The following is a 26,921-nucleotide window of genomic DNA, read 5'->3' as shown; positions in this document are numbered from 1 at the left end:
AGCCCTGGTCAGTTCAGACAAGGTTCTGGGACAGATCCAGAGATGAGGACTCCTCCCCCATGGCTGCGTATCAGTGAATGTTAGAATGAGCTCCCTCTTTTCACAGCCACGTGGCAGAAAACACTCACCAGAAACCAGCTGGGCCAGTTACTGAAGAACTTGAAAACAACAAAATAAATGGCTGTGCCGTTCACACTCCTAAGTCAACGGGGAGCTTAGAAAGAGGGAACATGGTTTTAATAGTAACAAAGCAAACATGTCCCCAGGGAAGGGGCTTCCTGAAAATCACTCAGCCGCTGGGACAGCCAGGTTGGGGTTCGGTGGCTCCGCAGACACCAGCCGAAGGCCCAGCAGCATTAAACAGCACACTGTCAGATGAGAGGCTGCTTTGGGCCTCACCTTTAGAACATGTTGGCACCAGGTGTGCTCGGCTCCAGTAGTGCCTGACAGCCTGCGTGGCTTCTAGACCCTGTGCTCCAGTGGAAGGCAAGGTCTCAGCAGCCTACCCCAGAGAGACAGAGTTACAAGCACCAGTACATGGTAGGAGCAGAGGTTTTTGCCCATGGATAACGTGCCAGTGCCGCTGTTGGGCAGGGCCTGGGTGCCAGCACCAGCAGGAGACTGGCTTTCTCAGTGACTCGTCTGCATCTCTCAGTGCAGCCCTGTAAAGTCTGGCAAATCTTCTCTGGCCATTCAGAAGGGGCTTGGAGAGGCCAGGATCCATTCCCGGCTCTGGGAGGCTGCGGCCAGAGAGGAAGTCCTGGTCACACATTCAGCTCTTCCAAGAGGCTCCTATAGCACAAAGAGAGCACTTCAGTCATTATCACCATCAAATCTCTATGCTCCTGTAGCACCAAGGGCCCTTCGGGTCCTGGCTCCTGCCGTGGGTGCTGCCTAGAGACACAGGGAAATGGTCCCTTGCTCCCAACCCAGCCTTTCTGCAGACTCTGGTTCCTGCGCAGCCCCCTTGCCCCGAGATTGGATGGGGCAACTTGCGCCCTCTGGCGTCCTCACCGTGGAACAGCAGGGATGGGGATTGAATGGCCCTGCAGTCACCTGAGGCCCAGGGGAAAGGGTTTCCCAGTGAACGAGGCATGAGCAGCCATTCCCTGTGGTGTGTGTGGGGCCCAGGCTGCCTTGGCATGAAGTCAGCCGGGAACACTGTACCTGTTTGCCTCTGCCATACGAAGCTGAGGCTGGCGTGCGATGCCCAGCTAAGCCCCTGTTGCAGCCCAGCAGCTGTGGTAGAGATTTTGCTCCTCTACAGTGGAGCGTATCCAGAGATGCTCAGGAAATGCTGACTAGCTCAGGCAATTCCCTGCAGTTTCTGTTTGCCTCCCCCCAGACACTCTTTGCTTTGCCTACACAGCCCAGAGCTGTCCTGAACTCAGCTGGGTGGGGGCAGCGGAAAGGATACCCTGTCACTTACAGAACAAGGCATTGGATGAATTCCCCCAGCATTTCCTTTGTCTCCTTGGAGCACCAACTTCCAGGAGCTTCAGTCTGACTCCTTTCCCAGCCCACTCCCATCCACACCCTGAGCCTCACCTGGCGCTCAGGGGCAGGTCTCTTGCTTCCCATAAATGCACTGAAGCTTCTGAATGAGAAAGACCTTATCCTCCCCTTCCTAGAACAGAAGAGACACCACAGTGAGCAAAGGGGGTCAGAACAGGGCCATGGCCCCCAGCAAAACAAGCCGCTGTAGTAGGAGAGATGGCGAAACTAACACTCAGATGTTATGGCCAAAATCCAGTGGGAGCTGCAGGCGCTCAGCACTCCTGAAAACAGGCCACTCATTTGGGTGCCTAAATGTGTGTGTAGGTGTCTAACTTTAGGCACCCATTAGAACCCGGAGTTCCTGGATCCCAGACCCATGCTCTGTCCACTAGTCTACACCTTGCACCTCCCATCACGTCCCTGAGGTGTAAGCATAGGGTACAAGGAACCAATGCCGAGCCATTGGCTCCTGTGAAATCTATGTTCCCAATTTTCCTTATGGCTCCACAGCAGATTACCAATAAGTACCACAAATCCTCTCTCCTCATAAGAACGGCCAGACTGGGTCAGACCAAAGGTCCATCTAGCCCAGTGTCCTGTCTGCCAACAGTGGCCAATGCCAGGTGCCCCAGAGGGATGAACAGAACAGGGAATCACCAAGCGATCCATCCCCTGTTGCCCACTCCCAGCTTCTGGCAAACAGAGTCTCGGGACACCATCCCTGCCCATCCTGGCTAATAGCCACTGATGGACCTGTCCTCCATGAACTTGTCTAGTTCTTTTTTGAATCCAGTTATAGTCTTGGCCTCCCCAACATTCTCTCTCCTCACAACTTCGGTTTAAGCCTTTGCATGTAAAAGGCACTCCTCTGTGCCACGGCAGGGCCTTCTTTAAGGTACTGGCACAGAGGCCGGCCCAGTTCAGCTGTGCTAGTCCCTAGGTCCCCAGGTCCCGCACATAAGGCAGTAAGAAGCAAGCAGCACGCAGCGGCCCTATGAACTTACATGGGCAATCTGTTCCTTCAGCAGGCAGATGATTCTCTGATGGCCTTTCACAACCTGGATGTGGAGGTAGATCACAGCTCTGCAATGGAAGGACATGAATTGCAGGACTCAGAGTCTGCCGCATGCCATATGCGCTGGCTAGATCACTTGCCATTCTTCCAACCTGGGGGGGGGGGGGGGGGACGGGGGATGGGCGCGAACGAGGCTGGACCCAGCAGCCAGACAGAGAGCTTCTTTCTCACACACCCAACCTCCCCTCCCAACGAGTTTCTCTGTGCTCAGCTGCTTGTTTCACTGCCTCAGGTGCACAGCACTCCCCGAGCAGCCCTCCAGCTCCACCCAGCGGCGATGCAGTGCGCATGGTGTGATGTCAGACTGTGCTTCACTACTCCAGTGGTGTGACATGTCTGGCCCCCGAGACTCCCATCAGGACCCCTTACTGCAGAAAAGGCAGCTCCACCGCTTAGTTCTGGGGGAGCCATTCCATTAGCTGCCGGAGCAGCAGCACCCACACCTTCTGCCAGTCTGCCACCCGTGGTAAGGAGAAATAACAGCTAGGTTCAAAGGGCCATGCCAAACGAGTGCAGGACCAGTGCTGCTCTCCGGCCCGAGGCAGGAATGCTCCTGGGTGACACTGTCCTGGCTGACCAGGCAGCTCGAAATACAAGGACTGAACCCCTGGGGAAGTGACGGAGCGGCTAGTCTCAGGTATGGGGAGTCCAGCCTGGTGCGTTTGCCTGTAGTTTTCAGCTTTGGATTCTGAGTTCAGTCATACTCACAGCAGGACTCCAGACACAAAGAACAGGAAGAAGGTGTTTTCCACCAGGTGTTGGTGGATCCAGGTGAACCAGGTGATGTTTGGGCTGGATTTCTCCAGCTCTTGAATCCAAGTCTTCCCTGACTCGTAGATGGTCTCCTGCATCCGGAATGGGCCACACGCTATGGATGGTTTCACTCTAGGCAGACAAAGAGCAGGTGAAAGTCAAATGGCTACTTCCAGCTGCAATTCACTTGGTACTGGAACCACCGCCTGACCTGGACTTTGTGCCTTCGGGTGGATTCTAGATGCTGCCTCAAGAAACAACACAGATCTGATTTCCATGCACCTAGAATGGGCAGCCATGCACCAGGAAAGACTTCCTCGAGCAGTGATTTGATCCCAGGAACCCCCACCTCCCTGCCCCGCCTCCAGCAGTGCACAGGTGTTTAGAAACCACAGGGCTGAGTTGGAGGCAGATGAATTCTCTCTGCAGAAATATCCCCTGGCTGCCTTTATTCGTACAGTGCTGAAGCTCCGAGACAGGCCCAGCTCAGAAGAGCAGACAGGACACAAAGGCTGACTGGGACCAAAGCACTGGGAGGCTGCAGGGAGAGGGGGAAGGAAGAAAAGTCAGATCCCAGGGCTGGTTGGCTCCATTCTCTCTGTAGGCTTGGGAGGTTCTTGTTACACAAACCATCTACTCACGCCCAGATGGTGTAGGAGAGGAAGATGGCGGCGCCCAGGAAGGAGGGGAAGCACAAGAGGGTGATGAAGACTGTGCTCATGTGAGATGCGCGCCACAGCTTGCTGGGAGACTGGCAGTTCTTCATCAGGCTGGTCTAGAGATACAGAGTTAAACTAGCTACTAACTTCTGAGCGGAGTGTAACACCCCCCCATCAGCCGGCACACAGGACAGATGCTCTCTGGGCTTGGGGAGTCCCAGGCCACCGCTGCTAATAGAAATGGAGAGGGCGAGAACTGGTGCAGGTGAGGAACGCCTGCCTGACCCTTCCTCTCCCTTCCCAGGGAGCTTTCCCCCCTTTCTGGACAGAGCTGAATATAAAACGAGGCAGGGACCCCTCCCCTAGTCCAGCCTCTAGATCTCCCGGCTCTGGACAGCGAGTGCTGCACGCTGAGGCAGAACAGCAGCTGGGAGCCAAAGGCCAGTGGGTGTGGACACCATTACCTTCTTGATGTAGAACAGGAGCACCAGCTTGAGGATCTGGACAGCTGGGAGGAGGGGGCAAAAGAGAACCCCCAGCCTGAAAGAAAGAAGGAAAGACACAGGAAAGTTGTGAGAGCTCGGCTCTCCCCCACCCCCCGGGAGCCAGTGGCCCCAGCCAGGGGGCAGCATGGTTATTGCCTTGTTCTCCTCCAGCTGTGGGGCCTCCCACGTGGGCAATAGGCAGCTGCAGGGGAACCTCCGGGAGCTCAGGGGGGCAGGAGATGCGCTCTCGTCCAATGGCAGTGGAAGCCCACAAAGCCAGTCTGATCTGGCCTGCCCGGCCACGCGGCCCCCCACCACCCCCACATGGCACGGCCCAGGGGCCCAATCCGGCCTGTCCACCGACGGGGCCCCCCTGCCACACCGAGACTGCATGGCCCAGGGGCCAGATCCGGCCTGCCCGCCGACCCCACCCCCCGCACCCAGACTGCGCGGCCAAGGGGCCCGATCCGGCCTGCCCGCCGACCCCACCCCCCGCACCCAGACTGCGCGGCCCAGGGGCCCGATCTGGCCTGCCCGCCGACCTCACCCCCTGCACCCAGACTGCGCAGCCCAGGGGCCCGATCTGGCCTGTCCACGGACGGGGCCCCCCTGCCGCACCCAGACTGCGCGGCCCAGGGGCCCGATCCAGTCTGCCTGCCAATGTGGCCCCCCCGCCACACCCACATGGCACAGCCCAGGGGCCCGATCTGGCCTACTCGCTGATGCCCGCCCTCCCCACCCCCGCACTCGGACTGCGCGGCCCAGGGGCCCGATCCAGCCTGCCCGCCGATGCCCTGCACCCCGGACTGCGCAGCCCAGGGGCCCGATCCGGCCTGCCCCCTGACCTCACCCCCTGGCACCCGGACTGCGCGGCCCAGAGGCCCGATCCGGCCTGCCCACCGACATGGCCCCTCTGCCGCACCCAGACTGCACAGCCCAGGGGCCTGATCCGGCCTGCCCATCGATGCAGCCCCCCTGCCACACCCACATGGCACAGCCCAGAGTCCCAATCTGGCCTGCTCACCAATGTCCACCCCCCCAACTCCGGACCGCGCAGCCCAGGGGCCCGATCTGGCCTGCCCGCCGATGCCCCATCCCTAGACTGCACGGCCCACGGGACCGATCCGGCCTGCCTGCTGCCATGCCCCCCCCCCACCGCACCCAGACTGCGAGGCCCAGGGGCCCGATCCGGCCTGCCCGCCGACCCCACCCCCCGCACCCAGACTGCATGGCCCAGGGGCCCGACTCGGCCTGCCCATTGGCGCCGCCCCCTTGCCGCACCCAGACAGTGTGGCCTTTCCCGTTTCCTTTTCCACACAGTGAGTTTCTAGCCCCTGTGTCTACAGAAAAAATTGGCTACATGTGAGAGGAGTGCAACCGGTGTGTGGTGCCTGCGTGACTAAGACAGAGAAACTCCACCAAGAGTCTGGCTGGACTGTTGGCTTGGACACCCAGTGCCCACAAGGGCTGGTTGAGCAGTTGGAGCAGGAAGGGGCGGGCGTGCAGCCAGAGGCTGGGAATGGGGAATTGCTGCAGGAAGGAGATGCAGGAGGAACAGAGGCTACTTGGAGAGAAAGGAGGATGGGAGAGAAGAGAAACAAAGGGCAGAAACTGGGATGGCCTGAATGGGGCTGGATGCGACAAGCACTGACCAAATCACAAATAAGGCCTTGTTCTGCCATTGACACGAGTCCTGCTGCGGGTTGCAAGGGAATCGTAATCCTGAACTTACACCTGGCCCCCAAAGCGTGGCCATTCATGGACTTGTCCTCCTTCCACGCATGCTCCTATCCTGCCTGCAGCCCTGCAGTCGGGCACCTTCCCATGTGGGGCATTCTCACTCCCGGGGGGGGGCTGTGTGTGCAGGGGGGTTAAAAGGTGCATGCTGCTCTGTGTCTGAGCCCCTGCCTGATGCACCCAGAAGCACCCATGTCATTTGGCAGCAGCCAATCGGCTTGTAAACTGATCTGCCTCTCCTGGCTCTGGGAAGAGGCTCTAGCTCCATGGGGTTATGGTGGGTGGGGGGAGATGACTCACCAGGTCAGGGTCTGCCCATAGATCAGCTCCAGCACGTTCCGGGCAATGTCAAACTCAGGCCTCTGCTTCCTCATCAGCTTCTTCTCCAAGATGAGCCTGGAAGACAGAGAGAGACTCTCAAGGGGCTGAGGCCGCAGGACGCTCAGCCCCTGAACTTTCACTCTAGCAGAGATCCACCTTGCAAGCAAGATGTGCCAATGTCCCAGCAAGCCAGAGCTGCCTCTGCCCGGTGGAGCCGGGGAGGCCCCAGCACCAGGGATGAGCACCGCACGACCGTTACCTCCAGAGCAGCTCCCCAAGGAAAGTGTCCAGGAGCGTGAACACGAAATCCATCACCACAAAGCGGTACAGCTCCTGCCCCACTGACGTCTCCCAGCACTGGGAAAACACAGGCACAGATGGCATCAGGGAAGGGGGTAGAGATGGCTCCCTCCTCCCACCAGCTCTCCCATGGCCCCCAAGCAAGGTCTGCGAACACCTGCCCTGGGATCTGCTCGACCTGTAGCTCCCTCAACAGTGGGGCACTCCTGCTTGGTGCCGTGCCCGCTAAGGCACTCTTCCCATGGCAACATTCTCACTTGCTAGCCAAACCTAGCCAGTGAGCATTCAGCCCACAGCACTCTGCCTCTGGGCAAGGGGAACTCGGGACCTTGTACCATCCCTTCCCATGGCAAGGGCTGCAACGGTCACAGAATCGCAGGACTGGCAGGGACCTCGAGAGGTCTCTAGTCCAGTCCCCGGCACTTGTGGCAGGACTAAGTATTATCTAGCCCAGGGGTCTCCAACCATTTTACACCCAAGGTCACTTTTTAAATTTAAGGGCAACCCAGGATTTACCCTGTCCCTTCCCCAAAGCCCCGCCCTGCTCACTCCATCTCACGCCTCTCTCTGCTGCTCACTCTCCCCCACCCTCACTCACTTTCACTGGGCAAGGGCAGGGGCTTGGGGTTTGGGGGGTGGGTGTGGGCTCTGGGCTAGGGCCGAGGGGTTTGCAGTGTGGGAGGGGGCTCCGGGCTGAACCTGGGGCAGGGGGTTGGGGTGCAGGAGGGGGTGAGGGATGCATGCTCTGGGAGGGTGTTTGGGTGCAGAAGTGGGATCCGGGCTGGGGTAGTGTTGGGATGCAGGAGGGGGTATGGGGTGCTGGCTCTAAGAGAGGGCTCAGGGCTGGAGGGTGGGGTGTGGCCTCCCACTGGGCAGCACTTACCTTGGTTGGCAGCGAGTGAGGCTAAGGCAGGCTCCCTGCCTGCCCCGGCCCCACGCTTTTCCTGGAAGAGGCCAACATGCCCCTGCGGCCCCTGGGGGGAGCAGGGGGGCAGATGGCTCTCATGCTGCCCCTCTCTGCAGGCACTGACCCCAAAGCTCTCATTGGCCACAGTTCCCTGTTCCCAGCCAATAGGAGCTGCTGGGTGTGTGTGTGCTTGCAGGCAGGAGCAGTGCACGAAGACCCCTCCCTCCTGGGGCCATGCTGGCTGCTTCCGGGAGCGGGGTGGGGCCAGGGCATGGAGGGAGCCTGCCTCAGCGGCAGCCCTGCTACACCACTGGAGATCAGGATCGACTGGGAGAGTCCCCAGCATTGACCGGCTGATCACATTTGACCGGTTGGTGACCACTAACCTAGACCATCCCTGAGAGGTGTTTGTCTAACCTGCTCTTAAAAATCTCCAGTGATGGAGATTCCACAGCCTCCCTAGGCAATTTATTCCAGTGCTTAACCACAGTGACAGGAAGTTTTTCCTAAGGTCCAACCTAAACCTCCTTCGCTACAATTTAAGCCTCTTGCTTCCTGTCCTATCCTCAGAGGTTAAAGAGGACAATTTTTCTCCCTAATTCTTTTAACAACCTTCTATGTACTTGAAAACAGTTATGTCCCCCTCAGTCTTCTCTTCTCCAGACTAAACAAACTGAGGTTTTTCTATTTCCCTTCATAGCTCATGTTTTCTAGACCTTTAAATCATTTTTGTTGTTCTTCTCTGCACTTTCTCCAACTTGTCCACATCCTTCCTGAAATGTGGCACCCAGAACTGGACATAATACTCTAGTTGAGGCCTAATCAGCACAGAGCAGAGCAGAAGAATTACTTCTCATGTCTTGCTCACAGCACTCCTGCTAGTACATCCCAGAAGGATGTTTGCTTTTTTTGCACAGTGTTACATTGTTGACTCATATTTATCTTGGGATCTGTTCTAATAATCCGAACCCAGCACAGCAGGGGTAGGAGGATTGTCCCAACATCCCTGGGCCAATGGGAGAGCTGAAATGAGCGCTCCTCTCTCTGAAGTGTGCAATTGGGCCATTCAGGAGCTCCGAGTAGCTCTTGTTCCCTCAGCATTCACAAAACCCATTTAACCCTCATTTCTGCACAGCCCATGAGCGTGGGCTGGGTGCCGAGGCCCAGAACTGCAAGGGCCCAGCTCTCAACAAGCAGAGGTTGCAACCAATTCAGACTGACATTGTCCTCCGTGGAGTATCCCATCTTCCGACTCAGCCAGTGATAACACAGCAGACCCAGGACAATCATCTTCAGAATCAAATTCCTCCAGACGAAAGAGAAAGGGAGAGAGGGACATCAGAGAGCGAGCAATCCCATGCCAGCAAGAGGAGCAGGGAGGGACGGACAGAGAGCTCCAGTGGGCAGAAGCATGTGAGCTCGCCTGCTCCATTCAGCTGCTCAGAGATCCCAGTGCAGAGCGCCTGCCAGTGGAAGGCACCAGCTGCATTCATCTCCATTGTCCGTCTGGGGCAGCCCAGGCCTGCCCCGGAACCCACAGGTGCTAAGGAGAAGGAGGAAGACAGAAGGCCTATGGCTCACTGATAGGGGTGCTCAAGTCCAGGTCCTTCAGGGTGTCCCGGGCTCCCAGTGCTGGATTTCTAGCTGTAGCACAGCAACTCAGAGGGAGGGGACTACGCCCACCCCCTCTGCCTTACCTGAAGATGGCCACATACACCTCCAGCGCTGGAGACTCCTGCTTCTCCCAGGCTGCCAGCAGGTTATACAGGTACGGCATCACCAGGTTCATCAGAGACACCACCACAGGCAGAGCCAGCAGGAGGGCTTCCTGCTGGGCCTCGCTGCTCTCCTCGTCTTGACTGTCCCGGTGCACCTGGAAAGCAGGAACCAAGGAGATTACTGGCCTGTGGACCACACACAAGCTCCTGAATCACCTGACGCTGGACTCTGACTGCACCAGAACATCCCTAGCCTCTCGGGAACAGTGCTACTGCCCACGTCTCTAAAGCCTAGCCCAGCGAATCGGCCTCCTCCCTGCTAGCCTGGGGAAAGCCTGGGATGCCCCTCCAGGCAGAGATGACAGTCCCTTCTGAGAGGCCAGCACTCACCTTGAGCATGTGTTCGGCGAAGTAATACACTGCAACGATACAGCCTACGACGGTGCCCACGGACACTGCCCAGGCCAGACTGAGAACTACCATCCTGCCCAGCTTCCTGCACAGGCTCATTGGGCGGGACTTAGACTGCTGCTCTCCTAGCAGCTCCTGCAAAACACCAATGTTATAGACTGTCCTGACTGGTACCGATGTTGCCAGGCAGCCTCCAGTGGTTCTGGCGCTGACAGGCGGGCACAGCGTTCGCTGGGAATGGGCTGCAAGTCTGGAGCGGCGAACGCCTCCCCGGGAAGGAGGGAGTGGTGGAATGGATCCAAGAAGCAGCCAAATGGTTCTGCAGAGGGGAAGGACCCAGGGCCTTTGGATGCACCAAGGAAGCTGTTGTCCCAAGGGGCGGAAGAGGGGATATTCCAACACTAGGGCAGGGGTCAATCCTTGGGGAATGGGCCAGGCCCTGGTGTAACACACCCATCTGTCAGCTGTGGGGATTCAGGCTCAAACCCTGCCTTAGGTCACAAGTGAAAGTGACTTTTGTGGCTTCGATTAATCCCCAGCTTGCCCAGTCACAAAGCCACCACGGTGGTCATTCCTGGCTCAGAAGCAGCCCAGGAGTAAAACAGCAGGGCCGAGGGTGCAGCGCAGTAGTGAGAGGCACCGGCGGAGCTAGGGGAGGGGGGCAGGGGCGGCTGTGAGTCTGGGCTGCAGGGCACCAGCAGCGCTGTGAGGGTAAAGTCTGCCCAGTTTGGTCCCCAGCAGAGGAACTGAATCTATAATATGATCAGTGATATTGTTATAACTGGGGAAGTGCTCACAGGTCCCAGTGAGCCCCGGGGTCCCTGGGGCTCAGTGCTACTTGTACACTAGGAAGGAAAGAGAGTTCCTAACTCCAAGGGCTTCCCAGCTCCCTAGACAAGCCAGAACAGGCAGTGCTGCCCCATGGTTTTAACAGATGGGGACTGAGGCACAGAGATTAAGGGACTTGTCCAAGGTCTCACAAGGAGAATGTGGCAGAGCCAGGAGCTGAACCCACATCTGCCAAGTCTCAGGCCATTGTCTGAACCCTGTGGCCAACCCAGGCCCTGTCTCAATGAGCCTGGAGCCGGGTGGAACTCCTCTGCGCAGCACTCGCCTTCAGCTGTGTCCGGATGTTTTCGTTCTGCAGCCTAACAGAGCGTCTCTGGATCACCTTGTAGTCCCAGGCACAGAACACTTTGATGGCAAAGTCCCCTGACGTGCTGCCCACGCGGTAACTCTCGCCAAAGGATCGGGACATGCTGGAAGGAGGAGCAGCCAGGGAACGGAGATTGCAGAGAGAAGGGAAGGAACGGGGGGCATTTCTGAGCCATCAGCAGATGCCGTGGGGAGCATGGGGCTGGGGTAAGTCAAGGGGCAGAGGTCATCCAATAGCCCAGACAGGGTTGGCCCTGTGCCCAGAGGTCAGGCGGGGTGGGGGTGGGGAAGGTGTGCAGATGAGGGCAGCAGGGAGAATAATGCAAGGCACAGCCAGCGAGCAGGGAGGCTCCTTACCTGTACACCAGCAGGATGCATGTAATGAAGAAGGAGACCCCAATGGTGAACACGTAGGCCAGAGGCATGTTGTATGGGAGATGGCCTCTGCCAGGCTGGCAGCTGCTGCTGACAGGGGTGCAGGGGTCGTTCAGGGTGAAGTTACTGTAGTAGCCATAGTACATCAGAGTCTGAGTGAAGGAGCCCTGCAGGGAGAGGACAGGAATGGGCCGTGCTGCCTCCTGCAGCTGCAGAGCAGAGGGACTCTGCACGAGCTCCCAAGGGAGGTGTGGACCCCTCTCGCTGGACGGCTTTAGGAACAGGATGGACAAACCCAAGTGGGTCTCGGGTTTCTTGGTCCTGCCTCTTGAGGTCCCTTCCAGCCTGACATTTCTATGATCTCTGGGCTCCAGGAACCGTGATGTGCTGTTCAGCACCGGCAGTGCCACTCTCTCTCCCGCCCTGCCGGTCTCTGGGATCCAGACCCCGTCCGGGCTACAGAAATCCTGTGCAGGGTGCAGCTGCTGTACAGCAGACCCCATGCCCTATTGCAGGGATGGGAGCGCTTTTCTCTGAAGCGCCCAGCACAGGCCATTCATAGAATCATAGACTTTAAGGTCAGAAGGGACCATTATGATCATCTAGTCTGACCTCCTGCACAACGCAGACCGCAGAACCTCACCTACGCACTCCTGTAACAAACCTGTGTCTGAGCCACTGAAGTCCTCAAATCATGGTTTAAAGACTTCAGGGTGCAGAGAATCCTCCAGCAACTGATTGGTGCCCCAGGCTGCAGAGGAAGGTGAAAACCCCCCAGGGCCTCTGCCAATCTGCCCTGGAGGAAAATTCCTTCCTGACCCCAAATATGGCGATCAGTTAAACCCTGAGCATGTGGGCAAGACTCACCAGCCAGACACCCAGGAAAGAATTCTCAGTAGTAACTCAGATCCCACCCCATCTAGCATCCATCACAAGCCCCTCCATAAACTTATCAAGCGTAGGCACCTCGCTCTGGGCTGGAAGCACAGCTCCTGCTGAGGAGTGGGGCAGATCCTGTCTGTGCCTGAACAGTGAGCGGCAGCAGGACACGTGGCTGCTGCCCCGGGGCTGGGGGATGCAGACAGAGGGAGGTGGGTCTCTGAGGTCTCGCCCTCCAGCGCAGTACTCACCGCCCCAGTGAGGAGCTCGAGCCCCGTGAAGAGCCTGCTGTTCTTGGCGGCCGGGGGGTACGCAGCCTGTGTGGCTACCACGAAGATCAAGAGGGTCAGGAATAAGAAGATGTTGAACATGAGAAGCGTCTTGAGGAAGAGGAAGTAGGACAAGACACTGGAGCCGAAGCGGCTACTGATCTGCTTCAGGGAATGATGCCAGGGCTGGAGGGAGTGGAGGAGGGAGAGGAACCCATCCCAGAGACTCCGGAACCCCTGGAGGGGAACAGAACCCAGATCAGAAAAGGGGGCCAGGGCCAACCTGTCTGAGCCAGCCCTGCAGCCCCTCCAACCTCCCCTCTCAGCCGTGGGAATCACTGCAATGCACATGCTGCCACCATCTCGCGGGACTCAACTCCTAGACTCTAGCCTGCTGTGCTCTCCCTCTGCTGCTCCCAGCCCCTCCGCCTTCCTTGCACTTGGCTACTCCAGCCAGGGTTTTGCTGAGAGGCCCAGAGGTGCAGACGGGACGGACAGAGATGTACCACGCCCCTGGGAGCGGAGCACAATGGCGGCTGTGACTGGAGTGGTTTGTGTCCTTTAAGCATCACGTCTCAGGACTGGGAGCAGGTGTCCCATGAGCATCTGGAGCTGTTCAGGCTGCACTGCTCGAGTCACCTGGGGAAGGGCTGTCACCAGCTAAGGGCCTCTGTGCACCTACCAGAACCGGGGCCCCCACCAGCGCCAGGGCTCAGCCCGGGCAGGGCCTTGCCCAATGCCAACGCCAGCGCCAGGCAGTGAGGACTCAGCATCACAAGGAGAGAACCCTGAGTGGCACTAACAGAACTTCCCCGGCCGGTGAGCTCTGGGCTAGACCCTCCCCGTCCCCTTCCCAGCAGAAATCCCGAGCCTTCCGCTTCCCAGGACACGCAGCGGGCCAGGCAAGGCACCTGTTCCCATGGACGCTGGAGAGTGCCCAGGGCCCCCCATCCCTGGGGGGCTCCACCCAGCTCTGAATTTATCTGAGCTGCTTCATAAACAACGGGGGAAATCAGCCAGCGAGAGACAGGTCTGCAGCAGGGCCTGGGCGAACTGCAGGGCTCAGCCAGGGACCACAGCCTGGGTGTGGGCAGTTCGGGAGGGAGAGGCGATCAGGGGCTCCTGTCTTGCAGCACGGGACCTTTGACTCCGCGAGAGGTACCAGGTTTCTCCAGACAAAAATCTCATCCGCTCCTCCTGGCCCAGTGGCCGGTGCTGGCATCTGCAGTGGGGGGGCAGGACTTACTGTGAGGAAGACGTGTTTGAGCTGGCCACAGCAGGACAAAGGCCTCCTGGTTCTGTTGGGTTTCCTCAGGGTGCTTCTGTGTCCACCCAACTCCTGCCTGCAACACAGTTCTGTCACAAAAGGGCTCCGACGCCATGCGGGAGGAGACAGCTCTGCTCTCGGGAGGCCCCATGCCACCCGCAGGACACTGGCCTGCTCTATTCACCCCCAAGCTGAGCCCCCACCCCACCCAGGTCCCTTAGCCCAGAGAGACTCCACTTAGGTGCCGGGCAGAGCTGGCACCTGCTGCTTCCCCTGGGGGGACAGACCTGAGGCTGCGTTTCTCTGCCAGGCTCACAGGCATCGCCTGCAGCATGTGGCTCCTCTGGCTGCTCGAGAGGCTCTGCAGCTCTTTCACCAGCAGGCTGTGTGTGTCTGTGGAGGAGAAGCGCAGCAAGGATCATGCAGGGCAAAGTGGGGTGCCCTTGGCAGAAGACGGGGAGCCTCCATGTCCATGGGCTGCAGGAACCGGCCTGTTCTCAGCCAAGGCTGTGGGGGAGCAGGGAATGAGACGGGGCAGGAATTCCACTCCAGGCCATCACCCCAGCTCAGCGTCGCTGCCATCCCGAGCGGGGGGGGGGCACTGGACACATTTCTCCTCCCCCATCCCAAGGGGCGGGCACTGGACACGTTGCCCCCCTAGTCCTAAGGGGGGGCACTGGGATGCCTGGCTCTGCAGCCTGTGCAGTGCATGTGTCATAAACAGATGGTTAAGGGTTAATGTCTCTTTTACCTGTAAAGGGTTAAGAAGCTCAGCAAACCTGGCTGATACCTGACCAGAGGACCAATGGGGGGACAAGATACTTTCAAATCTTGGTGGAGGGAAGTCTTTGTTTGTGCTCTTTGTTTTGGGAGTTGTTCGCTCTTGGGACTAAGAGGGACCAGATGTACATTCGGGCTCTCCAAATCTTTCTGAATCAGTCTTTCATGTGTCAAAATTGTAAGTAATAGCCAGGCAAGGCGGATTAGTCTTATGTTTGTTTTCTCAACTTTTAAATGTTTCTTTTGCTGGAAGGATTTTTACCTCTGTTTGCTGTAACTTTGAATCTAAGGCTGGGGTGGGGGGGTCCCTCTGGTCTGTATGAATCTGAGTACCCTGTAAAGCATTTTCCATCCTGATTTTACAGAGATAATTTTTACTTTTTTCTTTCTTTAATTAAAAGCTTTCTTTTTAAGAACCTGATTGATTTTCCTTGTTTTAAGATCCAAGGGGATTGGGTCTGAACTCACCAGGGGTTGGGGGGGGGGAGGAGGAGGGATGGTTAATTCCTCCTTGTTTTAAGATCCAAGGAGTTTGGATCTGTGTGAAGCCTCTCAAGGCAACCCAAGGAGGGGAAAGTCTGGCGGAAAGGAGGGGGGATGATTAATTTCTCCTTGTTTTAAGATCCAAGGGGTTTGGGTCTGGGTTCCCCAGGGAAGGTTTTGGGGGAACAGAAAGTGTGCCAGACGCTAAATTCTGGCTGGTGGCAGCGTTACCAGACCTAAGCTAGTAATTAAGCTTAGAAGTGTTCATGCAGGTCCCCACTTTTGTACTGTAAAGTCCAAAGTGGAGAAAGAACCTGGACAGCATGGCACTCCCAGCGGGTGCCAGCTCCAGCAATGGCGACTCACCTTTCTGCTCCGCATGCCCAGAGTCCAGCTCCAGGTCGTACTGCCGCAAGCTGGGCCGTGCAGAGCGGGACACCTGGCGCAGCGGCGGCCGGCTGCTCCGGCGGCGAAGCTTGACTGTGCGGTTGTAGAACTGTGAGATGATGGCTCCTCGGCTGCGCCCTGGAACACACAGCCAGCAAGCTGGGTGCGAGTGAACGCGCGCTCTCCGGTGCAGGGAGCTAGTGGGGCCGGGCAATCGGCAGCTGGTCGAGCTCAGGGCAGCCTCTGGAACTGGCAGCTCCCCAGTGACAGGTCTCTTCGCAGGCTGCCCCAGGCAGAGGCATCGGGTCGCCCTCCCCACAGCTTTGCTTCCATCTGCCTCATGAAATGCAGATCCCAGCTGGGGGGCTGGGCTGCTCAGTTTCCTACACTGGGGGTTGGGGCTAAGTGGTGTTGGTGGGGATGCGGTAGGGTTGGGGTGGGGGGCATAGTTTGGCACAGGCAGGTGCAGGGTAGTGTTGTTGGAGGTTGGGGGGCTGCAGCCTGGGGCGGACAGGCAGGTGATGGTGGGATGATATTGGGGTGAGGGCTGGGTAGTATTGATGGAGCAGGGTCAGGGGCACAGTTTGGGGCAGGTGGCTGGGTGGACTGGTATGGAGGCACAGCTTGGGGCGAGCAGGTGGGGGCAGGTTTGGCCCTTGGAGAACCACTGATCTGCCCCGGGGCTGCTCCAGCTGGGTCGGGAGGTACGACCAGCCAGTGCCTGGGCCATGCAGCCATGAGCAGGCCCAGGACTCTTGGCTCTATCTCCTCAGCCCACTCTCTGTACGGGATCAGGCCAGGCTAGGGGCAGGCAGCAGGAATGGAGCCGGGGTTAGGGCTGCGTGGCTGGCTTCCCGGGGCTCACGCTCACCGATGGTGCGGCTGGGCATGTTGGCAAGGATCAACAGTGTGGCTGAAGAGAAATCTGGGTGCTCTCTCCTCGACTCTGGCTCCTCCCAGGCCTCGGTGTGGCCAGCTGCCAGGTTCTCTGGGAGAAGGCGAGAAAATGCACTGAGCTCTGCCTGTTGGGATCAGAGAGGGAATTCCCTGCAGGCTCCCAGGGACAAGCCCTCAGCTCTGTGCCTGGGCTCCCCGTACCCCTCGCTCACGCTGCACCTGTTCAGAGCAGAGGCTTGGCCCTGAGATGAGCTGCTGGCCTCTGTGGGGCACCTGCAGTGGCTTTGGCCAGAGGCACCCCAGGAACAGAGTGCTCCCTGCTGGCCCCCACAAGGTCTGTCTGTTCCAGCACCCAGCTCAAGGCTCTGAGCCCCCCTCGTCAGCATCCTTGCCTGAGCTCCCTGGGCCGCTCCCGTCAGCTTGGCGACAGGGCTGCCAACTTTCTAATCACACGAAAATTAACACCGTAGCCCCACCCCTTCCCTAAGGCCCCACCCCCTGCTGCAACCCTGCCCCCCACTCACTACATTCCCCCTCCCTCAGTGGCTCAGTCTCCCCAGCCTTCACTCGCTTTCACTGGGTTGGGGCAGGGGGTTGGGGTGTGGGAGAGGGTGAGGGCTCTAACTAGGGGTGTGGGCTCAGGGGTGGGGCCGGGGCTGAGGGGTTTGGGGTACAAGAGGGGGCTCAGGAGTGGGGCCAGGGTTGTGGTGCGGGGTTACCTCTGGTGGCTCCCGATCAGCAGCACGGGGGGGGGGGGCGGGCAAAGGTGGGCTTCCTGCATGTCCTAACTGTGCGCTGTGCCCCAGAAACGGCCAGCAGGTCCGGCTCCTAGACAGGGGAGGGGCCAGGAGGCTCTGCACGCTGCTCTTGCCCGCAGGCACTGCCCCCACTGCTCCCATTGGCCACAGTTCCCAGCCAACGGGAGTGCAGAGTCAGTGCTCAGGGCAGGGGCTGCGCATGGAGCCCCGTGCTCACCCACCCCCCGGCCCACACCTAGGAGCCAGACCTGCTTCCAGGGTGCAGCACAGAGCAGAGGCAGGTGGGCACAGGGCCGGCGCTTCCATTTAGGCGGCCTAGGCAATTGCCCAGGGCACCAGGATTATTGGTGGGCGGCATTTTGCCGGAGGGGGTGGCAGGCGGCTCCAGTGGAGCTGCCGCAGTGGTGCCTGCAGAGGGTCCGCTGGTCTGGTGGAGCTGCCGCAGTCGTGCCTGCGAACAGTCGGCTGCTCCCGCGGCTCCGGTGGACCTCCCGCAGGCACGACTGCAGCAGCTCCACCAGAGCCACGGACCAGCGGACCCTCCGCAGGCACGACTGCAGCAGCTCCACCAGAGCCACAGACCAGCGGACCCTCCGCAGGCACGACCGCAGCAGCTCCACCAGAGCCACGGACCAGCGGACCCTCCGCAGGCACGACTGCAGCAGCTCCACCAGAGCCACGGACCAGCGGACCCTCCGCAGGCACGACTGCAGCAGCTCCACCAGAGCCACGGACCAGCGGACCCTCCGCAGGCACGACCGCAGCAGCTCCACCAGAGCCACGGACCAGCGGACCCTCCGCAGGCACGACTGCAGCAGCTCCACCAGAGCCGCGGACCAGCGGATCCTCCGCAGGCACGACTGCAGCAGCTCCACCAGAGCCACGGGACCAGCGGACCCTCCGCAGGCACGACTGCGGCAGCTCCACCAGAGCCGCGGGACCAGCGCGCGGGGCAGCGAAATTGCCGTGCGCCTGGGGCGCTCAAACCCCTAGCGCCGGTCCTGGGTAGGCAGCACTGCAGACCAGACTTTTAATGGCTCGGTCAGCTGACGGGAGCCACACCAGGGTCCCTTTTTGACTGGGTGTTCCAGTCAAAAACCGGACACCTGGTCACCCTACTTGGCGAGCGCTTGGAAGATGGAACGTTGTACAAGTAAATGTCAGGAAGAGTCTCAACAAACTAGGCTTCGTATCTGAGCTATAACCTGTCCCCCTCTGTAACACACACAGCTTCTTGGGCCGCCAAGCGCCCCCAGATATACCCACGCAGCAGGTCACTGCTTTACCTCTGCCCCCAAGGGTCAACTCCTGCAGCTCCAGCTCCTCCAGCTCCAGCTCCGGCTCCTCCATGCTCTGCTCCTGCAGGAGCTGCTGGAAGGAATTGTGCACAGAGCTCTCGTCGCACAGGCTCAGATCTGGGCTGTGGGAAACACGGAAGCCAAGATACCCACCATGACTGTAACCTGTGTCCCGGCTCAGGATGGGAAGTGGCCAGGTCACAGGTTCGTAATATGCCAGATTCTAGCAGCATCCTCTTGTCAACTCGATGGGGGTGGCACTGGGACACAGCAGCCCCTGGATGCATCCCAGAAGTACCCAAGGACCCTGGCCTTGGGATGTGACTGGGTTCTAAGGCTGCGGAACTGCTACTATGCAGGGTCACGGAGCCCATAGGACCACTGCCCCACAGCAACTCCCAAGGTGGGTCACACTCACTGCCACCCCAGGACAATTCTGTCTGCACAGGGTCGCGCTGCAACAATCTTCCCATTTCCCCTCGGTATCCCCAGGGAGGCAAGTTCCGAGCTGCACAGCCCCCGTCCCCACATGGGGCTGGCAGACAAGTGCCCCCACAATGGAGGCTGTTGCTGCAGCAGCCTCGCTCCACCAGGACACTCTCCTGGCTGGGCCAGCTGGAGCGTCTCAGGGTGGATGGCTCGGGCTGAGGGGCTCCCTCCCACTGCAGACTGGGAGAAGCCCGAGTGCTGCCGTGTGCAGGACACACAATGGCTGTGTCTGGACAGGTTCCCCAGTGGAGTGGGCAGAGTCCAGGGACCACACCCCTGGCAGGCAGCAGAGTGGGGCAGCAGAGACTACTGCTGTGGCCGAGTTACATAAATAGACCCTAGACACCTCGGTGATGGGCACGTTGGAGGTGCAGGTCTGAAGAGACGGAGTGCTCCCCTCCTAGGCAGCAGAGGGGCAAATGACCATGCAACTGACCTGGCACCGTCCCTGCTCTCCGGAACACGAAGGGTGAAGGAGACTGGCTGGGTCATCTCAGGTTCTCTGCCCTCCAGCGGCTCAGGGCCCAGATCCAGACAGCACCGGGACCTGGAGTTCTCCAAACAACACGCTCTCTCAGCAGCGCCCTCTTCTCGTCATCTCCCACTTGTCATTTCTAAAACAGGCCCCACCCCAGAGCGTGAGACATGGGATGCCTGGGCAGAGTACAGCCAATGGCTCTGGCGGGGCGATTCCCCATCCCATTCAGCCCAGTAAGCAGGGGGCTGGCTGCAGTGGGTCCCACTGCTGGAGAAGGGTGTGCTAGGCACTGCCACTTCCCAGGCGAGTCCCACGGAAACACGTGGGCTGTGCTGAGCCAGGCAGCACGGCACAAAACACAGCGAAGAGGAAGGAAGAGAGGAGGGGACGAAAGCTGCAATTCCGTCATGCACCAACCCTGCTGTGCAGATAGTGCAGACGCAGCAGCAGGCTCAGGGCTGCAGGCCCAGCGCTAGCAGATCCTGCCCTAGGGGCTACCCCCAGGGCGGGGGGAGACTAGGTATTTTCATGTGGTTCATCACTGTGGTACCTGGGCACCCACAAAGTTAGGTCAAGCAGCGAATGGAGCTGCCGTGCTCTGTGACTTGGTTGCTGGGTGAGCCAACCCGCAGGCTCAGGGCTCCAGGCTAATGGGTTCCAGCCAGACGCTCAGGGATTGCCGGGTTCAACAGGATGAGGCCAGTCCAGCTCCGGAGAGATCAGTGGAGTCAAGGCTCCCTCTGCCCACAAGATGCTTCTCTCGGAGAGTCCTACTCACTTGGGAAGCCCCCCAGCCCCAGTGGCACTGCCTGTAAGGCAGTCAGCAGGGCCCTGGGACAGGGCCATCAGCAGCGCCTGGGTGCAGGTGGAACTGCTGAGGCAGGGTCTGACCCCGGGGAGCTGCAGGGCTGGGCACAGGATACAGCTGCGCCTAGGCCAAAGGCGGCTTTGCTCTGGGCTTGGATTATTAATGCAGCCAGGTGCACAGTGGGGTGGCCCCAGGCTCACAGCTCAGCAAGGCAGTGGCTGCTCAGACTCCCTGACCGTGTCGATTAATGTTGCTACAGGGGTCAGCAACCTTTCAGAGGCGGTATGCCTACCCCGTCCCAGGGTTACACCGGGGAAAAGCCGGCGTCCCCCATGGGGAGGATGAAAGTCACGAGGGGCTCGAGTCACTAGCCACAGGGATTAACCCCAGCCCCATATCCACCAGCAAAGGCTGCTCAGTGGCCAGGCCCTGAGCTCAGGCACAGCACAGCCGCTCACCTTGGGCAGCGTTTTTCAAAGTTTGGCACTGGGTCGCTCTGGTCAGCACCCTGACCGGGACGTTAAAAGTCCCATCGGCGGTGCTTCATGCCCAGCTAAGGCAGGCTAGTGCCTACCTGCTCCAACACCGCGCTTCCCCCCGGAAGTGGCCAGCAGTGGGCCTGGCTTCTAGGCAGGGGGGCCATGGGGCTCTGCACGCTGCCCCCGCCCCGAGCACCAGCTCAGCAGCTAAGGGGTGTCTTAGGGCGAGAGCCATGCGGAGCTGCTTGCACGCCTCTCCCTAGGAGCCAGGCCTGCTGCTGGCCGCTTCCAGGGCACAGCGCGGTCTGCAGTGCCAGGACAGGCTGGAAGCACCCCAAACCCATGCCCCAATCTCCTGCCCCAGCCCTGAGCCGCTCCAAACCCAGAACCCCTTCCTGCACCCCAAACCCCTCTAACCCAGCCCCACCCGAGAGCCTGCACCCCCAGCCCAGAGCCCTGACTCCCTCCTGCATCCCAACTCCCTGCCCTCGCCTAGAGCCTCCCTCCACACCCTGAACCCCTCATTCCCAGCACCCCCCCACAGCCCACCTTCCCACCCCCTGCCCCAGCCCTGAGCCCCTCCCACACCCTGAACCCCTCATCCCCAGCCCCACCCCACAGCCCACACCCCCACACTGCAACCTTCTTCCCCAGCCCTGAGCCCCTCCCACACCCAACCCCCTCATCCCCAGCCCCACCCCGCAGCCCACACCCCCACACCCTGCCCCAGCCCTGAGCCTCTCCCACACCCTGAACCTCTCATCCCCAGCCCCACCCCGCAGCCCACACACCCACACTGCAACCTTCTTCCCCAGCCCTGAGCCCCTCCCACACCCAACCCCCTCATCCCCAGCTCCACCCCGCAGCCCACACCCCCACACCCTGCCCCAGCCCTGAGCCTCTCCCACACCCGAACCCCTCATCTCCAGCCCACACCCCCACATCCCAACCCCCTGCCCCGAGCCCCTCCCACACCCCAACCCCTCATCCCCAGCCCCACCCCACAGCCCACACCCCAACCCCTGCCCCAGCCCTGAGCCCCTCCCACACCCGAATCCCTTGTCCCCAGCTCCGTTGGGTCATGGGCATTAACAATTTTCTTCAACTGGGTTCCCAGAAAAAAAGTTTGAAAACACCACTGACCTAGGGCACTTGCTTCCTTTTTCACACAACGGCCCTGACCTTTCACTGCAGCTTACAGCCAAGGAAGTGGAAACGCACCGACTTGAGAAGAGAAACTGCACAGAAAACAGCCATGAGGAGAGATCTCTCCCACATCCTCTGCACTATGGCAACCTCAACCTCCTTTCCTAGGTGCTGCTGTGACGTGTCCAGAGACAGGGCCAGCTTTGTGAATGGCAGGGCCCGATTCGAATACTCGGCGGTGATCCGGCTCTTCAGCGGCGGGGGGTCCACTCTGGGTCTTCTGCAGCACCAAAGGACCCCCCACTGCCGAAATGCCGCTGAAGACCCGGAGCAGGGGACTCGGGGGAATCAGCTTAAAGCCGGCCCTGTCCAGAGAGACACTAACCCCCTTGCTCCCTCTGCCCCGGCAGGGACCCCCTCCTTGAGTCCTACCCAGGCATCCTTGCAGGTTTCCGGCTAGGGGCTCTGGCTGGTCCCAGCTGACCACTCACTCTGTGCAAAGCCCTGGGCACCATATGTCATGCAGTGCGAGCAGCTCCCAGGCAGCGATCCATCCTCCGGCCTGCCAGCCGAGAGACCAGATAGTCAATGCTGGGCACTGGCCAGGAGCCTGCAGCACCTAGGGTCAGTGCTCAGACACCACAGTGACAAGCCTGCTGTAGGCAGGAAAATCCGGGCCTTACCCTGTGTGTCGAGGCTGCTCCCCCAACCAGAGCTGGCAGGAGAAAGGAGCCACTCTCTCCTCCCCACTCCCAGTTCTGATTCCTCAAAGGGCACCAGAACAAACAGCCTGTGTGTCCCTGCCTGGGCAGCATGTAAATGCAAACCCTTTGTCCTCTCCCCACACAATGCCCCGTACAGCCCAAGGCCAGGGGAGAGGCATCCCCACTCACCCAGCCCAGCTCCCAGAAGGTCACATATCAAGATGCATTTTGCACCCTGAGTGAGCTGGAAAGTCTGTGCATAGCACTGGCAGAATGAGCTGTGGCCTGGGCAAGCTCCTGCACTAATCAGACCTCCCGGCTGGCTGTGAACACCTCTGATCACCTATGCACCTCTCTGCTGAGAAACAGGGCTGCCCCGGACACCTGGGACCCCCGTGTCTGCAGGGCCCCAGAGTCCTGGGGGAGCTCAATGAAGAAGGGTCAAAAGTGAGATTGTTCTCCTGGCGGATGGGAGGGAGCCCCAGGTCAAGCTGGGTGGACCCTCCTTGCCCTGTGTGACTCTCGGTATCGGTGGAGTGTGGAGCTGGGCATGTCTTTGGCAGCTCTCCCCAGCACCGGATAATAGAAACTCAAAGAACTGGGGTTAGCTTAAGCTTGGTTAAGGAAATCTCAGTGTTGTGAAGAAAGGCCCTGACTGGCAGGTGGAAAGAAGGGCTTGAAAACCAACAGGAATGGAGGGGGGTTCCATGAATCACTAACGTGATAAGGGGAAGTTTCTAAAAACAAGGCCTCTGACCAATAGGAGTGACTGCAGATGGTTAAAAATATGACAAAAAGAATCCATCTTAAAATGAGCCAACACGGCCCTTCCCCAGTGTTAACGCCTGAGTGAGCCCAGGTGCAATGGAAAAACTGCTGGGCACCAAGGAGGGGAGGCAAGGCCTCAGGGAGAAAGGAGAGTGTAAATCTTGTCTGGACTGAGACTGGAACTCACGGTGACCTGTCTCCAGTGGGTTCTGGCTGACTCAGTAATTGGCAGTGACATCAGTGGTGGGTGACCTGGCCACGCTGGAGCCGACCAGCCTGTGTCTGAGTGCCCCAGGCTTAGCTCCTTTGTGGGTGTCTTGATCAAATGCTCAGGAATGTTTTGTTCTGTAGGGGATGTAGGAAATTGCTTACTGAGTTTGGTTTTTCAGGCATGTTCAGAGCAATTGTATAAATACCAAGTATCAGAGGGGTAGCTGTGTTAGTCTGGATCTGTAAAAGCAGCAAAGAGTCTTGTGGCACCTCATAGACTAACAGACATATAGGAGCATGAGCTTTCGTGGGTGAATACCCACTTCGTCGGATGCATGACCCACGAAAGCTCATGCTCCTATATGTCTGTTAGTCTATAAGGTGCCACAGGACTCTTTGCTATAAATATCAAGAGGCCTTTGGATTTAATAAAGGAATGTATGGTTCAGTTTGTGTTTCGTGGTTTCCCATATTGATAATTCCAGCACCTAGCCAGTGGTGGATTAGCCACTGGGCCAACGGGACCTATGCCCAGGGGCCCTGACCAATTGGGTGGCCCTCCCAAAATGGGCCCCCCCATGCCCCACACCACCCAGCGTTCCTGCCGGGGAGTGGGGTCGAGGCATGTGAGCTTGTCCCACTCCCCGGAAGGAGTGCCGGGTGGGCAGAGCAGGGTAAGCCCCTGCACCCTGATCCCACTGCCCTGCAGCAGTGCCAGGCATGGGGGCGGGGCAAGCCCCTGTACCCCAACCCTATTTCCCCAGCAGGAGCACAGGGGGAGCAAGGAGACTGCGGGCAGAAGGGGTTGGGCCCTCACTTTCTCTGTCCCAGGGCCCCACAAAGCCCTAATCCGCCCCTGCACCCACCACACTTACAACTGTCATCCCCCCACGACGTGCCAGGCCACCTCCCCTGCCCTACGCAGAGATGATTCAACCAGCAAACAAGAATTGTGCAAGAAGCAGCTCAGCACAGTTCTGCGTTGCACAAGGAGGATCTCCCTGGACACTTTTGCAGGCAGGAGCCCGGGGCTGAGCAGCACAGGCCTTGGGAAATGCCATATGCTCCACCCTCCGCAGGACCCACTGGATTGGCTTTAGAGCTGCCCTCAGGGGAGCAGGGCTGGTCCTCTGCATGCTCCCACCTCCTCAGCCCCCTCTCTCCCCCACCACTTGCTTCCCACACCCAACACTGGGCACTGAGAGTCTTTGGGCACTAATGAGTTAACTGGAGCGGAATCAGCCCCTTCCTTCCAGTCCTGGAGGAGCAGGAGTCTCACTTCACTCAGCTCTTCACATTCAAACCACTCCCTGCAGCAAGTCCAAGCAGGCAGTGGCTTGACTCCATTTCCCCTATCAGAGACAGACACTCCCTCTTAGGAAAGCGCTGGGCCCCCAGGTAACCACTGGCCCTGGTGCCTGCCTGGAACAGGCGTGGTGGGGCACCAGGGAGCTGGACACCCAGGCAGACCGGTCCCGCAGGGGCTTGCTCGCAGAGCAGAAGACACGATGGTCCCAGTAGACACAGGCTGCACCTACCTGCTCTCCCTGCTCCATAAGCCACCACTGCCAGTGCAGGAGGCTGGGCAGAAAACTCATCGTGGCTCTCCCTGCTCTGTACACTCTGCGCAGAGGGCTCAGTCCTGCTCCGGCGGTGATTTCTGGTGCTCCCGTGGGGCCCTCCCTGCCTTTGGCCCCGCAGCCAGACCAGACCCCTCCCTGAAGAGCAGTGTCTGCAGGGACAGAGGCACACTGCACCAAAGCCCTGCCTGCAGGGTCAGGGAAACTCAGGAACCTCCTGGATTTGTCTCTCTGCTCTGCTCTGGTGGTCCCAGTCAGCGCTGGCTGGAGACTCTGGCCCCTGGAGCTCTCCCTGCAGGTGTCTCCTTCCCACCAGCTGGTCTGACTGACTAGAGTCCCTGGGTGTGGCCCTGCCCATATCTCCCTTCTCACAAGGTTGGTGCTCGCCTGCTGCCTGTGAGGCAGGCACACTCTGGGCTAGGGGCAGCTGAGCCTGCCAGGGTCTGTGTGCACCGATAAGGACGGGAGGAGGGCAGCCCCTACTCCACTCTCAGGGCTCTACCCAGCTCTCTTTGCTGTTCCAAGGTCCATGCACACCTCCCGCCCCACCCCATAGCTTCTGCCTAAGTCACCCCAGGGCTGAGCGAGCCCTGTCTGCCAGGCTGCTCGTGGCACCCAGCCCCGCGTGCTTGGGGTGGAGCTGTGGCACGCTGGCAGTGGGTGCTACCGCCCCGGGCTGGAGGCATTTCAAGGAGCCTGGTCTCAGACCAGCTGTTTCTGCAGAGCCCATGTCAGCTGCGAATCCCCCTTCTCAGCTTCACTCACCTGCCCGCTGCAGCATCCTTGGGTGGGGAGCCCGCTGCTCTGCAAGGGGCCAAGCACAGAGAGAACCATTAGGCTGGACAGGAGCCAGCCCACATTCCTCCCCTTACCTGGAACACAGAGGATGCTGGGAGTCGTAGTCTTTTGCCTCTGGTGTCCACCTGGAGGACATAGTATGATTTTAGTCTTAGCTCTGCATGCAGCAAAGGACTTGGCAGTTCCCTGGTGTGTTCCAGGCCTGCCTCGCCCAGCCTCAGCAGGGGCCAGAGTCCAGCGGTCCCAGGGATTTCTCAGATTCGGGCAGGCAAGCTGCAGTGTAGCCATCAAAATGGGGGTCAGGATGAAGGCTCAAAATGGAGGTTGGCCATGGCCCTGGCTGTCTGGGGGCAGGACTCTCCCCTTGGGGCCTCTGGTGCCCCTTGTGTGGTTCCCCTCGAGGGACACTCACTGAAAGTCGGCTCAGCTGAGAGAGCCCCATCCTAGGATCCCTCTCCCCAAAGACACAGCATGGGCCCTGGGAGCAAGCTCTGCTTCCCCCGGCAGGCTCCCACACTCTGGAGCATTCCCACCCCGCCCCTGCGCTGCCTCCATGATCAGCTGCGCCTGGCCACTGCAGGCGGGGAGATGTGTGGCCAGCACATCTCTCCTCTGCCTTCCCTCCATTCTGCCAGGGCAGTGCCTGTCCATGGTGTGCCACAGGTATGGGCAAGCTCAGCACCTCTTCCCCCCAGCAGCCACGGGCAAGGGTGAGCTCAGAGCCTATTCTCCCATGCGCCTGCCCGAGCTCAGAGCCCAGCCCCAGTGCACTGTGCATGCTTCCTGCTCAGAGCACAGCATTTCCCAGGCATCATGAGAACCTGTTTCCTGCACGTCGCTCATGTTAGCACACTGGGAGCATTCCCAGAAGGTCTCATCTGTTGTGGACTCCGGAGCTAGCTGCTTTCCAGGACCACATGCACAAGTTGGTGGGGACAGGCTGCGTCCTGCATGTCACATGCTGGAGCTCAGGGAAAGAGTCCTCCTGCCTGCTCCAGCTGATGCCACTCATCCCTCCCCTCAGCGGGCTGCACAAGCCCCTATGGCAGC

The 26,921-nt window shown here is 59.5% G+C and overlaps 1 protein-coding gene across 9 annotated transcripts; it reads right to left on the bottom strand.

Annotated features, from left to right (window-relative positions):
• Positions 1-220: 220 nt before the first annotated feature.
• Positions 221-26,921, bottom strand: TMC6 (transmembrane channel like 6). Of its 9 annotated transcripts, none has more exons than XM_050919931.1 (22): positions 25,839-26,921; positions 21,809-21,903; positions 19,337-19,514; positions 18,400-18,533; positions 16,330-16,446; positions 15,438-15,596; positions 14,096-14,201; positions 13,788-13,884; positions 12,524-12,778; positions 11,376-11,560; positions 10,978-11,122; positions 9,843-9,998; positions 9,432-9,607; positions 8,956-9,040; positions 6,787-6,884; positions 6,507-6,602; positions 4,449-4,524; positions 3,967-4,100; positions 3,281-3,457; positions 2,502-2,580; positions 1,549-1,627; positions 221-792 (listed from the first exon to the last, which is right to left on the bottom strand). In XM_050919931.1, the coding sequence occupies exons 3-21, from the start codon at positions 19,390-19,392 to the stop codon at positions 1,556-1,558; spliced, it is 2,403 nt and encodes an 800-aa protein (XP_050775888.1). In that variant the 5' UTR covers positions 19,393-19,514; positions 21,809-21,903; positions 25,839-26,921; the 3' UTR covers positions 221-792; positions 1,549-1,555. The 9 variants fall into 9 exon arrangements, with proteins under 9 accessions (XP_050775888.1, XP_050775889.1, XP_050775887.1 ...); XM_050919932.1 differs by lacking the exon at positions 21,809-21,903 and having other exon boundaries at positions 25,839-25,996; positions 26,554-26,921; XM_050919930.1 differs by lacking the exon at positions 21,809-21,903.

The sequence above is a fragment of the Gopherus flavomarginatus genome, chromosome 12 (assembly GCF_025201925.1).
Source record: "Gopherus flavomarginatus isolate rGopFla2 chromosome 12, rGopFla2.mat.asm, whole genome shotgun sequence".
Lineage (NCBI taxonomy): Eukaryota > Metazoa > Chordata > Testudines > Testudinidae > Gopherus > Gopherus flavomarginatus.
The sequence above is the reverse complement of the archived record's forward strand: the minus strand, read 5'-3'. Positions and strand labels throughout refer to the sequence as shown.

What these genes read in the sequence shown, in the direction of transcription:
- TMC6 (XM_050919931.1), bottom strand. Translation starts at nt 19,392, where the DNA reads ATGACCCAGCCAGTCTCCTTCACCCTTCGTGTTCCGGAGAGCAGGGAC. An exon ending in GCAGAGAAACGCAGCCTCAG is followed by an intron (nt 13,885 to 14,095) that starts GTCTGTCCCCCC and finishes ACTGTGTTGCAG; the next exon opens with GCAGGAGTTGGGTGGACACA. An exon ending in CTTGGGGAGCTGCTCTGGAG is followed by an intron (nt 6,603 to 6,786) that starts GTAACGGTCGTG and finishes TCTGTCTTCCAG; the next exon opens with GCTCATCTTGGAGAAGAAGC.